The sequence below is a fragment of the Antechinus flavipes genome, chromosome 1 (assembly GCF_016432865.1).
Source record: "Antechinus flavipes isolate AdamAnt ecotype Samford, QLD, Australia chromosome 1, AdamAnt_v2, whole genome shotgun sequence".
In the NCBI taxonomy this organism is placed as follows: Eukaryota; Metazoa; Chordata; class Mammalia; order Dasyuromorphia; family Dasyuridae; genus Antechinus; species Antechinus flavipes.
In genome coordinates this window covers 368327451-368340354 of record NC_067398.1, presented here as the reverse complement: position 1 = coordinate 368340354, position 12904 = coordinate 368327451, and the positions used below count along the sequence as shown (strand labels likewise).

General features: G+C 34.2%; 1 protein-coding gene across 1 annotated transcript in view; it reads right to left on the bottom strand.

Moving 5' to 3' along the window:
• Positions 1-12904, bottom strand: part of RIT2 (Ras like without CAAX 2) — a 552797-nt gene that overhangs the window by 435806 nt on the left and 104087 nt on the right. The window contains exon 2 of the mRNA XM_051969691.1: positions 5953-6009. Within this exon, the coding sequence (XP_051825651.1) occupies positions 5953-6009 (57 nt within the window). The remainder of the gene's footprint in view (positions 1-5952; positions 6010-12904) is intronic.

Below are 12904 nucleotides of genomic sequence, written 5' to 3'. Positions count from 1 at the left end.
TAGGGAAATAGAATTTGTGAATTGGAAAAGGTAAAGAATACCCAAGAAAGTAGGATTTGTGAATTGGAAAAAGTAAATAACTCATTTAAAAAAAAAATTAGTGAAATGGAAAAAAAAAATTCCATAGAGCAAAACAACTCATTTAAAAATTCAATTGGACATATGGAAAAAGAAGTAAAAAAAGCTAATGAAGAAAATAACTCACTAAAAATCAGAAGTGAACAAATAGAAATGACTGATTCATTAAGACATCAAGAATCAGTCAGGCAAAACCAAAAATAAATGAAAGATTGGGGAAAAAAAAGTCAAATATTTACTTGGAAAAACAACAGACCTAGAAAATAGATCTAGGAGAGATAACCTGAGGATCATTGCACTACGCAAAAATTATGATGAAAAAAAGAGCCTAGATACTATTCTACAGGAAATCATCAAAGAGAACTGCCCAGAAGTAAGAGAACCAGAAGGTAAAATAGGTATTGAAAGAATTCATTGAACATCTTCTGAAAAAGACCCTAAAATAAAAATGCCAAGGAATATTGTGGCCAAATTTCAGAACTATCAAACTAAAGAAAAAAATATGGTATAGCATATAGTGGTATAGCATCTAACTTCCTAAAGGAGAAGTTGAGAGTTGCAAAAAGAAATAGACAGCAAAATTAAAATAGTGGGAAGTCTCAACCTTGCACTCTCAGAATTAGATAAATCAAACCACAAAACAAACAAGAAAGAAATCAAAGAGGTAAATAGAATATTAGAAAAATTAGGTATGCTAGATCTTTGGAGAAAACTAAATGATGACAGAAAGGAGTATACTTTCTTCTCAGCAGTTCATAGAAGCTATACAAAAATTGACCATATATTTGGACATGAAGATCTCAAAATTAAATGCAGGAAGGCAGAAATAGTAAATGCTTTCTTTTGAGATCATAATGCAATAAAAACTACATTCAACAAAAAGTTACAGGTAAATAGACCAAAAAGTAATTGGAAACTAAATAGTCTCATTTTAAAGAATGATTGGGTGAAATAGCAAATTATAGACACAATTAATAATTTCACTCAAGATAATGACAGTGATGAGACATCATGCCAAAATTTGTGGGATGCAGCCAACCCCCCCCCCCCAATCAATTACTAAACTTGAAATTCTAAAATTAAAAGGAGAAATTAATAATATTGAAAGTAAAAAAAAAAAGACAACTATTGAACTAATAAACAAAACAAAGGGTTGGTTTTATGAAAAAACCAATAAAATTGATAAATCTTTGGTAAATCTGATTAGAAAAAGGAGAGAGGAAAATCAAATTGTTAGTCTTTAAAATGAAAAGGGAGAATATTTTAGCAATGAAGAGGAAATTAAAGAAATAATAATAAGTTACTTTGCCCAACTTTATGCCAATAAATTTGATAACCTAAATGAAATGGATGACCAATCCAACTCCAAAATATATGCTTCCAAGATTAACAGAGAAATAAATTGCTTAAATAATCCCATTTCAGAAAAAGAAATAGAACAAGCTATTAATCAACTCCCTAAAAAAAATCCCCAGGACCAGATGGATTTACATGTGAATTCTACCAAACATTTAAAGAACAATTAGCCCCAGTGCTATATAAACTATTTGAAAAAAATAGGGAATGAAGGAGTCCTAACAAATTCTTTTTATGACACAGACATGGTACGGATATCTAAATCAGGTAGGTTGAAAACAGAGAAAGAAAATTATAGACCAATCTCCCTAATGAATATTCTCCCTAATGCATATTGATGCTAAAATCTTAAATAAGGTCTTAGCAAAAAGACAACAGACCACGATCAAGTAGGATTTATACCAAGAATGCAGGGCTGGTTCAATATTAGGAAAACTATCAGTATAATTTACCATATTAATAATCAAATTAACAAAAACCTTATGATCATCTCAATAGATGCAGAAAAAGCATTTGATAAAATCCAACATCCATTCCTATTAAAAACAGTTGAGAGTATAGGAATAAATGGACTTTTCCTTAAAATAATCAGTAGCATCTATTTAAAACCATCAGTAAGCATCATATGTAATGGGGACAAACTGCAACCATTCCCAATAAAAGGAGTGAAACAAGGTCACTATCACCATTACTATTCAATATTATATTAGAAATGCTAGCTTTGGCAATAAAAGTTGAGAAAGAGATTAAAGGAATTAGAGTAGGCAATGAGGAAACCAAATTATCACTCTTTGCTAATGATATGATGCTATATTTAGAGAATCCCAAAGATTCTACTAAAAAGATATTAGAAATAATCCACACCTTTAGCAAAATTGCAGGATACAAAATAAACCCACATAAGTCATCAGCATTCTTATACACTAACAAAATCCAACAGTTAGAGTTACAAAGAGAAATTCCATTTTAAGTAATTACTGATAGTATAAAATATTTAGGAATCTATCTGTCAAGGGAAAATCAGAAACTTTATGAGCAAAACTACAAAACACTTTCCACACAAATTAAGTCTGATCTAACCAATTGGAAAAAAATTAAATACTCTTGGATAGCACAAGCAAATATAATAAAGATGACAATACTACCTAATCTATTTGTTTAGCGCTATACCAATCAGACTCCCAAAAAACTATTTTAATGACCTAGAAAAAATAACAACAAAGTTCATATGGAAAAACAAAAGTCAAGAATTTCAAGGGAATTAATGAAAAAAATCAAATGAAATGGCCTGGCTATATCAGATTAAAATTATATTATAAAGCAGTGGTTACCAAAACCATTTGGTATTGGCTAAGAAATAGACTAGTTGATCATTGGAATAGATTAGGTTCAAAGGACAAAACAGCCAATAACTTTAATATTCTAGTGTTTGACAAACCCAAAGACCCCAGTTTTTGGGATAAGAACTCAGTGTTTGACACAAATTGCTGGGAAAATTGGAAATTAGTATGGCAGAAACTAGGCCTTGACCCACACTTAACACTGTATACCAAGATAAGGACAAAATGGGTTCATGACCTGGGCAAAGAATGAGATTACAAATAAATTGGAAGAGCATAGGATAGTTTACCTCTCAGATCTGTGGAAGAGGAAGGAATTTATGACCAAAGAAGAACTAGAGATCATTATTGGTCACAATATAGAAAATTTTGATTATATCAAATTGAAAAGTTTTTGTACAAACAAGATAATGCAGTCAAGATTAGAAAGGAAACAATAAACTGGGAAAATATTTTTACAGTCAAAGGTTCTGATAAAGGCCTCATTTCCAAAATATATAGAGAATTGACTGTAATTTATAAAAAATCAAGCCATTCTGCAATTGATAAATGGTCAAAGGATATGAGCAAACAATTCTCAGACGAAGAAATCGAAACTATTTCTAGTCATATGAAAAGGTGCTCCAATTCATTATTAATCAGAGAAATGCAAATTAAGACAACTCTGAGATACCACTACACATCTGTCAGATTGGCTAGAATGACAGGGAAAGATAATGTGGAATGTTGGAGGGGATGTGGGAAAACAGGGACACTGATACATTGTTGGTGGAATTGTGAATACATCCAGCCATTCTGGAGAGCAATTTGAAACTGCATTCAAACAGTTATTAAACTGTGCATAGCCTTTGATCCAGCAGTATTTCTCCTGGGCTTATATCCCAAAGAAATCTTAAAGAAGGGAAAGGGACCTATATGTGCAAGAATGTTTGTGGCAGCCCTCTTTGTAGTAGCCAGAAACTGGAAACCGAGTGAATGCCCATCAATTGGAGAATGGCTGAATAAGTTGTAGTATATGAATATTATGGAATATTATTATTTGGTAAGAAATAACCAGCAGGATGGTTTCAGAAAGGCCTAGAGAGACTTACATGAACTGATGCTGAATGAAATGAGCAGGACCAGGAGATCATTATATACTTCAACAATAATACCATATGATGATCTATTCTGATGGACGTGGCCATCTCCAGCAATGACATGAACCAAATCAATTCCAATAGAGCAGCAATGAATTGAACCAGCTACACCCAGTGAAAGAACTCTGGGAGATGACTATGAACCATTACATAGAATTCCCAATCCCTACATTTTTTTCTGCCTGCATTTTTGATTTCCTTCACAGGCTAATCGTACATTATTTCAAAGTCCAATTCTTTTTGTACAGGGAAATAACTGTTAGGACATGTATACTTATATGATACTTAATTTATACTTTAACATATTTAACATGTATTGGTCAATCTGCCATCAGAGGTAGGGGATGGAGGGAAGGAGGGGAAAAATTGGAACAAAAGGTTTGGCAATTGTCATTGCTGTAAAATTACCCATTCATATAACTTGTAAATAAAAAGCTATAATAAAAAAAAGAAAATATTATACATTAATAATCAGCTCCTTTGAAAATAGTCAAAATAAAGGACAACCTTTAACTGAAAAAAAAAAGAAAGAAAGAAAAACCCCATTACAAAAAAAATGCTAAGAACCCTCCCTTAATGATTTTCTCTGGACTGTGTCAGGAGACAAGAGTTCTTGTAACAGATATATAACCTCAAAAATCAATCAAATAATAAACCAATCAATCCTTTAAGGAAACAGGAGGCCAGACTTCCATATTATTTTCTATGTAGCAAATTGTTGGTGTTTCTCTTGTTCTTGAAGAGGATCATGATATCAGCGAGGTATTGTCATGACATGCAAATCAATTGGATTTAAATGAGGGAGGGCTGTGCAAGGTCATCTCCTTCCCTTTCTTCTTCTGAGACATCTGGATCTAGTGGCCAGCTACAAAGCAAGACAACTGGAGATGGCCCTGGATAAAACAGGAAATCCTGGCTTCTTTAACCTAAGGTCTCTAATAGGTCTCAGTTTGACTGAGACTGCAAACCATTGAATGATTAAGTATAGATAACAATTGAAATTATGAGTCTCCTCTTTTACCTCATTCAAAAAAAGATCTAATAAATAAATAAATGAAGGAATGAATCTGGGAGGGGAAGATCCTCAGGGTTTCAGGCCAAAGCAGACATGACCTATTTACATTCAATTTGAGTCAATTAGGATCCAAACAGTGACCAAATGTGGTTTAGCCCAGGACCTATGGATGGCCAATTAAATCATATTGGTTTTGGTTTAAGAACTAGTTTTTTGTTTTGTTTTGTTTTTTGCTGAGGCAATTGGGGTTAAGTGACTTGGACATGGTCACACAGTTAAGAAGTGTTAAGTGTCTGAGACAAGATTTGAACTCAGGTTTTCCTGACTTCAGGGCTGATGCTCTATCAGCTTCATCATCTAACTGCCCCTAAAGCCTACTCTTTAAGAAAGAAATCTAACTAGTAAATTCAAAGATATTCTGGGAGGGTTCAGAGATGAAAAAGAGAAAAAAAATGCTTTTGAGAATATCTGTAGGTTAGGGTGTGATACCCCATTTTACCAATGTCTTCCATTTCATTTGGGACCATCTCCAATTGTCTTGATGTCTACATTTCAAATATTTGACTCAAAGGAACCTTTCTTTCATGACAAATTTGACATATTTTGAGGACAAGAAAAAGTAGTCTCAAAATAGTATCTCACTATTATTGCAGATGGGAATTCAGAGTCATAAAGTGGGGATTCATACAAAAACACTTTGTTAAGGTATCAAATCATGATATTTTGGTACTTTTGTCATGAATTTTTAAAGGAAAGAGAGGGAGATTAGAAGCAAGGAGTACCAAATGCTAGTTCTTGGTCCTAGTTATGAGCAAGGAGCAGTTAATTCATTATTCTGAAGCTGTTTCCTCAAAATTATAAGTTCTAAGTAATTCTTTTAACTTTATAAATTTGTGGTCCTTTGAGATTCTAATAGATACTAACAACCACATGATAAAATAAACATCCAGTTTAAATTGTTACACTGGAAGAATATTTTTGATTGAGCTAAATGAACACAGGAATTTTTTTTTTTTGAACTCACCTATGGTGGGATCATGATAATCAGGAAACCGGTGACTGATAAACTGCATTGTCATTGCTAGAGAGAGAGAGAGAGAGAGAGAGAAAGAAACAACATATAAATGAATCTGTTACTAAAATGTAGCAAATGACCAAACAAATAAAAAATGTACAGGACCTAACAACTCAGTTTTCAAATGTTGCCCTATGATTCTACAGCAAATATTTTTGGCAGGGATAGTGAAATCCTGAATAAAAACATTTCCATTGTTACCAGAAAATAAAACAAATATCCTTAGAGTTTTCTCAGAAATATTTTAGATAGATAGTTAGTTGTCAGAAAACTGTAGACTGAGTCAGAATATCTGAATCTGAGTTCTGATTCTGCCCAAATTAGCTCTTTAACTTTGGGAAAGTTATGACATGTTCTAGGGTCTTAATTTTTAAACACATTTAATTTAATTTAATTTAAACAAATAAAAGGGATGAATTTGAGTAGATACTCTCTTAAGTTCATTACAGCTCAAAATTTTATGATGTTATTATAACCTTTTTATTATCATATGACTCATAATTATTACTCAAACTCATAATGGTGGAGGATAGTTAGGGACAAATAGCCTTATAGCAAATGGTCTCTGAACACTCACTCTCCATATTTTTAACATCCTTTCAATAATGTTTAACCTCAAACAAAACATACATAATACTCCAGCTTTGTTTGGTCTGGCCAGTGATAAATATAATGGAATATCATTATCTTCTGAACATATTCTGCAAATCCCTCCTTTCTTAGTTTCATTTTCACAGTTCCTTATAGCTAGAATGGTGTTCTCTCCCATAGGAAGTACACTTTCCTAATTGGAGGGTAGAGATGGCTACAGGGATTAATTAGTCTTCAAGAAAGCAATGACATTGGTGATTAGCTTTTGCAAGTTGTACAGAAACACACCAAATAGAGTGAAAGAGAACTTTGTAGGCACAGGGAAAATAACAAATAAACAAACAACAACTATAAGAAAACATGAGACACAAGAAAAAAAAGGGACACAAGTTTAAAAAAAATACAAAGAATTGATTTCTCAATAAGGTACATTAGTTGGATTAAAATAGAATGTTTTTGCTGGGTTTCAGTCATTTCTGACTCCTCATGGTCCTATGAATCATACTGTCCATCGGGTTTAGCAAAGATATTAAAGTGCTTTTGTTATGCCACAGTTCCCTTTTATTGTCCTGGCTCAGTTTCTCTAATTGTCCTGCCTAATTTTCCCTATATTGTTTTGCCTCAGTTTCCCTAAATTGTTCTGCCTTGGTTTCCCTAAATTGTTCTGCCTCAGTCCCCTTAGTTGCACCCCCTCCCCTCCAGTTCATTAGGATATAAGTCAGGTCTAGTTATTCTAAGGTTATAAATTGTAAATGTGTAAACTCAAGATAAGGGGGAATTCAGACTTCCTGACTCCTAACTCCTCCTAAGTCATCAAGAATTTATGATCCTAACCTCCAACCTGTCAGAACTGGATTGATGGTCCTTGCCTGGTGATTCCTATTCACCAGAGTTTGGACTCCACCCTGCTTTGTGTAACTGACCTTGGAGTCAAGGGTATATATGTCATTGAGAACTCACATTCACTGCTGGATGCTTTGGACATCAGCCCTAGGGACATCATCCCCTCAGCACAATCTCTCCCTCTCAGAAATCCAAATAAAATATTAAAAACTCTCTACTCTCTATCTTGCCTCAGTTTCTCCAGCATTATAGTTTGACATTTTCTTTTTCAGTGGAATAAGGCTAATAGGTTAAGTGATTTGTTCAGGGTCACATAAACAGTAAGTGTCTGAAACTAGACTTGAATTCAGGTTTTTAAACATTAGGATCAATACTCTATGCACTGAGCAACCTAGTGGCCTGCTAAGCAAATAAATGTTAAGTAACTTGTCCAAAGTCTGATGGCAGTATGAGTCTGATAAAGGATTTGAATTAGATCTTCTGACTGCAGGCCCAAAGCTTTATCCATTGAACATAGATGTCTAGCTGCCTCACTAGCATTTATATGGAACTTTTAAGGTTTGTAAAGTGCTTTGTCTATATTAACTCATTTCATCCTTTCAATAATCCTTATAAGTGTTATTATCATCTTTATCATCATCTTCTTCATCATCAGGTTTCAATTGATAAAACTGAGGCAAAAAGATTTTAAATGAATTGCCTGTGGTTAGACAATAACCACAATAACTGATGAAGTTCTATCCTGACTCCAAGTCCAGCACTTTATCCACTATACCTACATAACCATATGCCTTATTTGCCCCATTATATTAGGCACTGCAAGAGTAGGGCCTTGTCTTATTCAATGCATCTTCCAGAAGGCCTTGCATAAGATATATATATCTTGTTTAGTGTAGACAGAATGTACAAATGTATTTAAAATTCATTTCAAGATACTTATCCTAAAGAAGGGTTTTGAAAAACTAAAAAGCTCTATAAGAAAGCATGGTAGTTTATTATTAACATAATAAATGTCATTTGGTTAAAATACAAAGATTCTTTTCTATTCTGTTAACTTTAAAATCAATTTTGATATCATGGATATAGGCCAAAAAAAGTGAAATTGTCATTTATTGGAAAAGAACAAATGTTTTGACAAAAAATATCTCTGATTAACATGATTGTTGAGTAAAAAGAAAATATTAGTGGCATTTTTAAAGCCTCTTGATGTTTACTTAATTAAATACTAACTCTGTATTCCAAATATATATATATATATATATATTAAAAACAGGAAAGAACTTACATGTGCAAAAAATATTTATAGTAGTCCTGTTCATGTTAGCAAAACACTGGAAACTGTGGCTATGCCCATCAATTGGGAAATGTCTAAACAAGTTGTGATATATATATATAGAATAGAATTCAATTCTATAGAATAGAATTTCAATTGTTAAATGATGAACATGCAGATTTCAGAACAAAAACATGGAAAGATTTTAATGAACTGATGCAAAGTGAAATGAGCAGAACCAAATCAAACAAAAATAAAATTAAAATTAATATTAAAATTGAAATTAAAAAAAAAAAAAAAGAAATGAGCAGAACCAGGAAAACTTTGTACATAGTATCAGGAACATTATGCAACAATTAATTATGAATGATTTAGCACTTTTCAGCAAGATAATAATTAATGTTGGATCAATTCACAATTCCACCAACAATGCATGAATGTCTTAATTTTCCCACATTCTCTTCAACATTTGTCAATTTCTTTCTTTCTTTTTGTTATGTTACACAATTTGTTAGACATGAAGTAGTATCTAAGAAGAATTTTAGTTTGCATTTCTGTTTTGTGATTTTAGGGAAAGATTCATATTCGCTCCTACAAAATGATGCTCTCAGACTCAATTAAAGTGAAAGTAAAATTTAATTATACAATACATGGAATAGATTGCTTGCAATAACAACTAATACAGCAAATAACACATAACAGACAAAGAATGATGAGGATTATGATTAGGATAGAGGAAAGAGATAGAGAATACTTCACTGATTCGAGGAAACATTAGAGTGTCTGGGGGCCCCATTCTGCAGCCTTCAAGTCAATCGGGAAAAGTGGGTCCCAGGCAGACGAATATTTCCATGGGTGAGGCTCCAAAATGGAGAATGCTTTGCCCGCTTTTTATAGGAATCAGGACAAAGAAGGCTTTGGGCCAAATGAAGACCTCATGTAAGACAGGGATGTACCAACGAGGGCTTCAGGTGGTTATAGTCAAATGTTGTATTGACAAGGGGGCCTGTCTTTATCAGCAGCAACGGTTCCAAGGAGTGGCGAGTTCCTGGAATCACGTATTTGGAGCTAAAACACAGGTGGTACGTGCCTAGCTTATAGCTTAAAAAATGGTCAAGTTCTCATGGGAGTAAGAGCTAAAACACCTGTTGTTATGGGTTAGGGAATGGTCAAGTTCCCACAGGAGAAGAAGCGAAAACGTATTTTCTTATGGGTTAGGGAACAGTCAAGTTCTCACAGGGAGAGTCATGTCCCACCTCGGTTAGGTTCACATGGTCTACATGGGAATTAGGTTCACATGGATATTGGGTTCACATGGTTCGGATGGAGATTAGGTTCACATGGGGAAAGTCACATTCTTACAATGATTTGAAATGAACTTACTGATAAAATGGAGATTCCCTATTCAATTTCTCAAACAAAAACTGATCTAGAAGATTTCTTCATATGCCGATAGATAGCTTTGATTTCTTTATCTGAAAACTGCCTGTTCATATCATTCATCCATTGAACAATTGGGAAATTGCTTATATCCTTATAAATTTGTCTCTCTTCTCTATATATTTGAGAAATGAGGCCTTTGTAATGCCGGAGAAACTGAGCAAGATAGAGATTAGAGAACAATTTAATAGTTTATTAAATGGAGAGATTTACTGGGACCAAATGGATCCATGGTTTGGTCCCAGGGCTGAATGAGACTATCATCTCAAAGAATCCAGCCCTGAATGTCAGATACAAGATTCTTTTATAGGGTTTTATAGGGTTACAAGACCATGACATAATGGAGAGAGGTACTGGAGAGGCTTCTGATATGCTAAATATGCTAAATAAAGACTTTTATCCCATTAAACATTAAAAAGGAATGAATATAGGCTAAGGTTTAAGATATAAGACCTTTTATCGGGTCAAACATTAAGAGGGAATGGTTATAACCTGAGGCAGAGTAACTGAATAGGACAATTAGAGAAACTGGGTCAGGACATTAAAAGAGAACTGTGGCACAACACCTTTATCAGAGATATTTGCCATGAAGATTTTTTCCCAGCCTTCTGATTCCTTCTAATTTCGATTACATTGACTTTACTTTTATAAAAGCTTTTTAATGTAACATAATTACAATGAACTATTTTCTTTTTTTGTAATGATGTCTGACCTTTATTTGGTTCCAAATTCTTCCCCTCCCCACAGATCTGACAGGTGAATTATTCCTTGCTCTTCTAATTTCTTGAATCTTTTGACTTGCCTCAGAGACTAAACCAAGGTAAAGGAAGCCAGCTGTCCTTAATTCCAGAACTTAAAAAATATAATTTAAAAAGATTGATTTATTAAAGTTTCTTTTGTGTTTCTATAAAGTAATAGTGAACTGAAGTGCCTGATGAGACCTCAGAGAATTATTTCCTAGCACTGAAGTAATTTAGAAAATAAACAAAACACCTACATACGCACTAAAGTTCAGTACAAGAAATCAAATCTCCTGATTTATCATAACTGTGTGCCTGATTGCTAGGGGACTGAACATTCATTTTTTGATGTCTAACCCAATATTAAAAGTGCAGTCCTTTGAAAATGAGTTTAGTTACTCACAGATTCTACTGCTCTCCATTTATTAGAGAACAGCTTCCTGAGGACTTCATTTGAGATCCTGTGTCCAGCTCTTTTTATAAAACACAGATTTAAGCTGATGTGGGCTATGTAGATAACAGATGATGGTATGACCATTCTCTTTGGCAAAAGGTAGATTTATTTAGGGAAATAGGTTATAGACAAATTGAAGAGATACAATTGATACTGACAAAGGGAACCCCAAAACTCTAACACTCCTTGAAGGACAAAGTCTCCTTGAATCCTGCCTCTGTAAAAGACCCCACCCAAGGACAAACAGCTTCATTCTGTTATCTAGGTGGGGCTGGTTGAGTCCTAAACTGGATAATTCCAACCTTATTCAATTGAAGATTTTCTATTCAATTCAGCTCAAACTCTACCTACCAGCCTCATCAGAAAGGGTAGCAGGCCTCAGCTTGTAGCCAAAGGCTTCTATTATAGAAACAGTAATTTTAAACCCAATCCTCCAGAGAAGCTAATATGCTACCCATAGCATATTAGAAAACTCTGCTCTCTTTCAGCATTACCCTCTCTTTATCCTCATCTATTTCCCTAAAGAGACTTTATATCTCTCTGTCGAGATTTCTCTACTAAAAACTTTACTTCTCTGTCAGACCTTACCACTAAGGAATTCAGTTTTTCTATTCATGCATAATAAAGGCTGACTTCCCAATGCCAATAATAAACTTTTTTTTAATCAGTCTATCTTTTTGGGCTCATAAATTCCTTTACGAAGGACCTCTGCACCACCAGAAAGGGGATTCCCAAAACTCCCTACCCATGTCCCAGATCCTAAAGGGTTTGGGGAGCCAAACCTTGAACCCCAAACCTGTCACTAACTTTATTATTTAACTCCCTGATCACCAGGAACCCTAATCTCATCAGTTGGTTCCCTGACCAAATGAAACCCAGAAATCTAGACATCATCATTACCAGGAATGATAAACATGAAATAGAGTTGAGAGAGCATAGAAAGAGTAGTTCCTCAGTGAGGCTTATAATTATCCAATAGAAATAGAGCACCCATGTTCTTAAGTTGGCAGACTAAATCATGAAAGGGATTTATCATCCCCAAATAGTTAGTTTATAATAAGAAGAAATAAGGTCTGGAGAGACACTACAAGACATAGTGGAGTTAGGAGAGCCCATGTGACATGAGGAGGGATAAGGGGAAATACACCACAAGTGCCATGACCCCAAGGAATGCCATAGTCATAGGATGGCCCATAAGTAGATTTTATGAGGAAGATTTACTTTCTGGGATATGACTGGTATTCCTGATAGGTCATGGCAAAGGTTTCAGGAGTTTGACATAATTTGGATTTCTGACTGAGTCAGAGTAGGACCAGAGAATGGGACCATGGAGCTGAACTGATCTCCATCAGTACCTTCTTTCTGCCTCAGGGATTAATTTGATTAATCTCTGCTAACCACACCCAACATTGAAGATTTCAGTGGAAGCTACTTTAGAACAACAAAAAGAAAGACCATCAACTAAACTTCTGTAATCACAAAGGACTTCAGTTAAACCTTGCCCCTGGGGTGGGGAGGAATGAAAAGACAAGCTACAGCCCTAGTGAAGTGTCTTCCTAT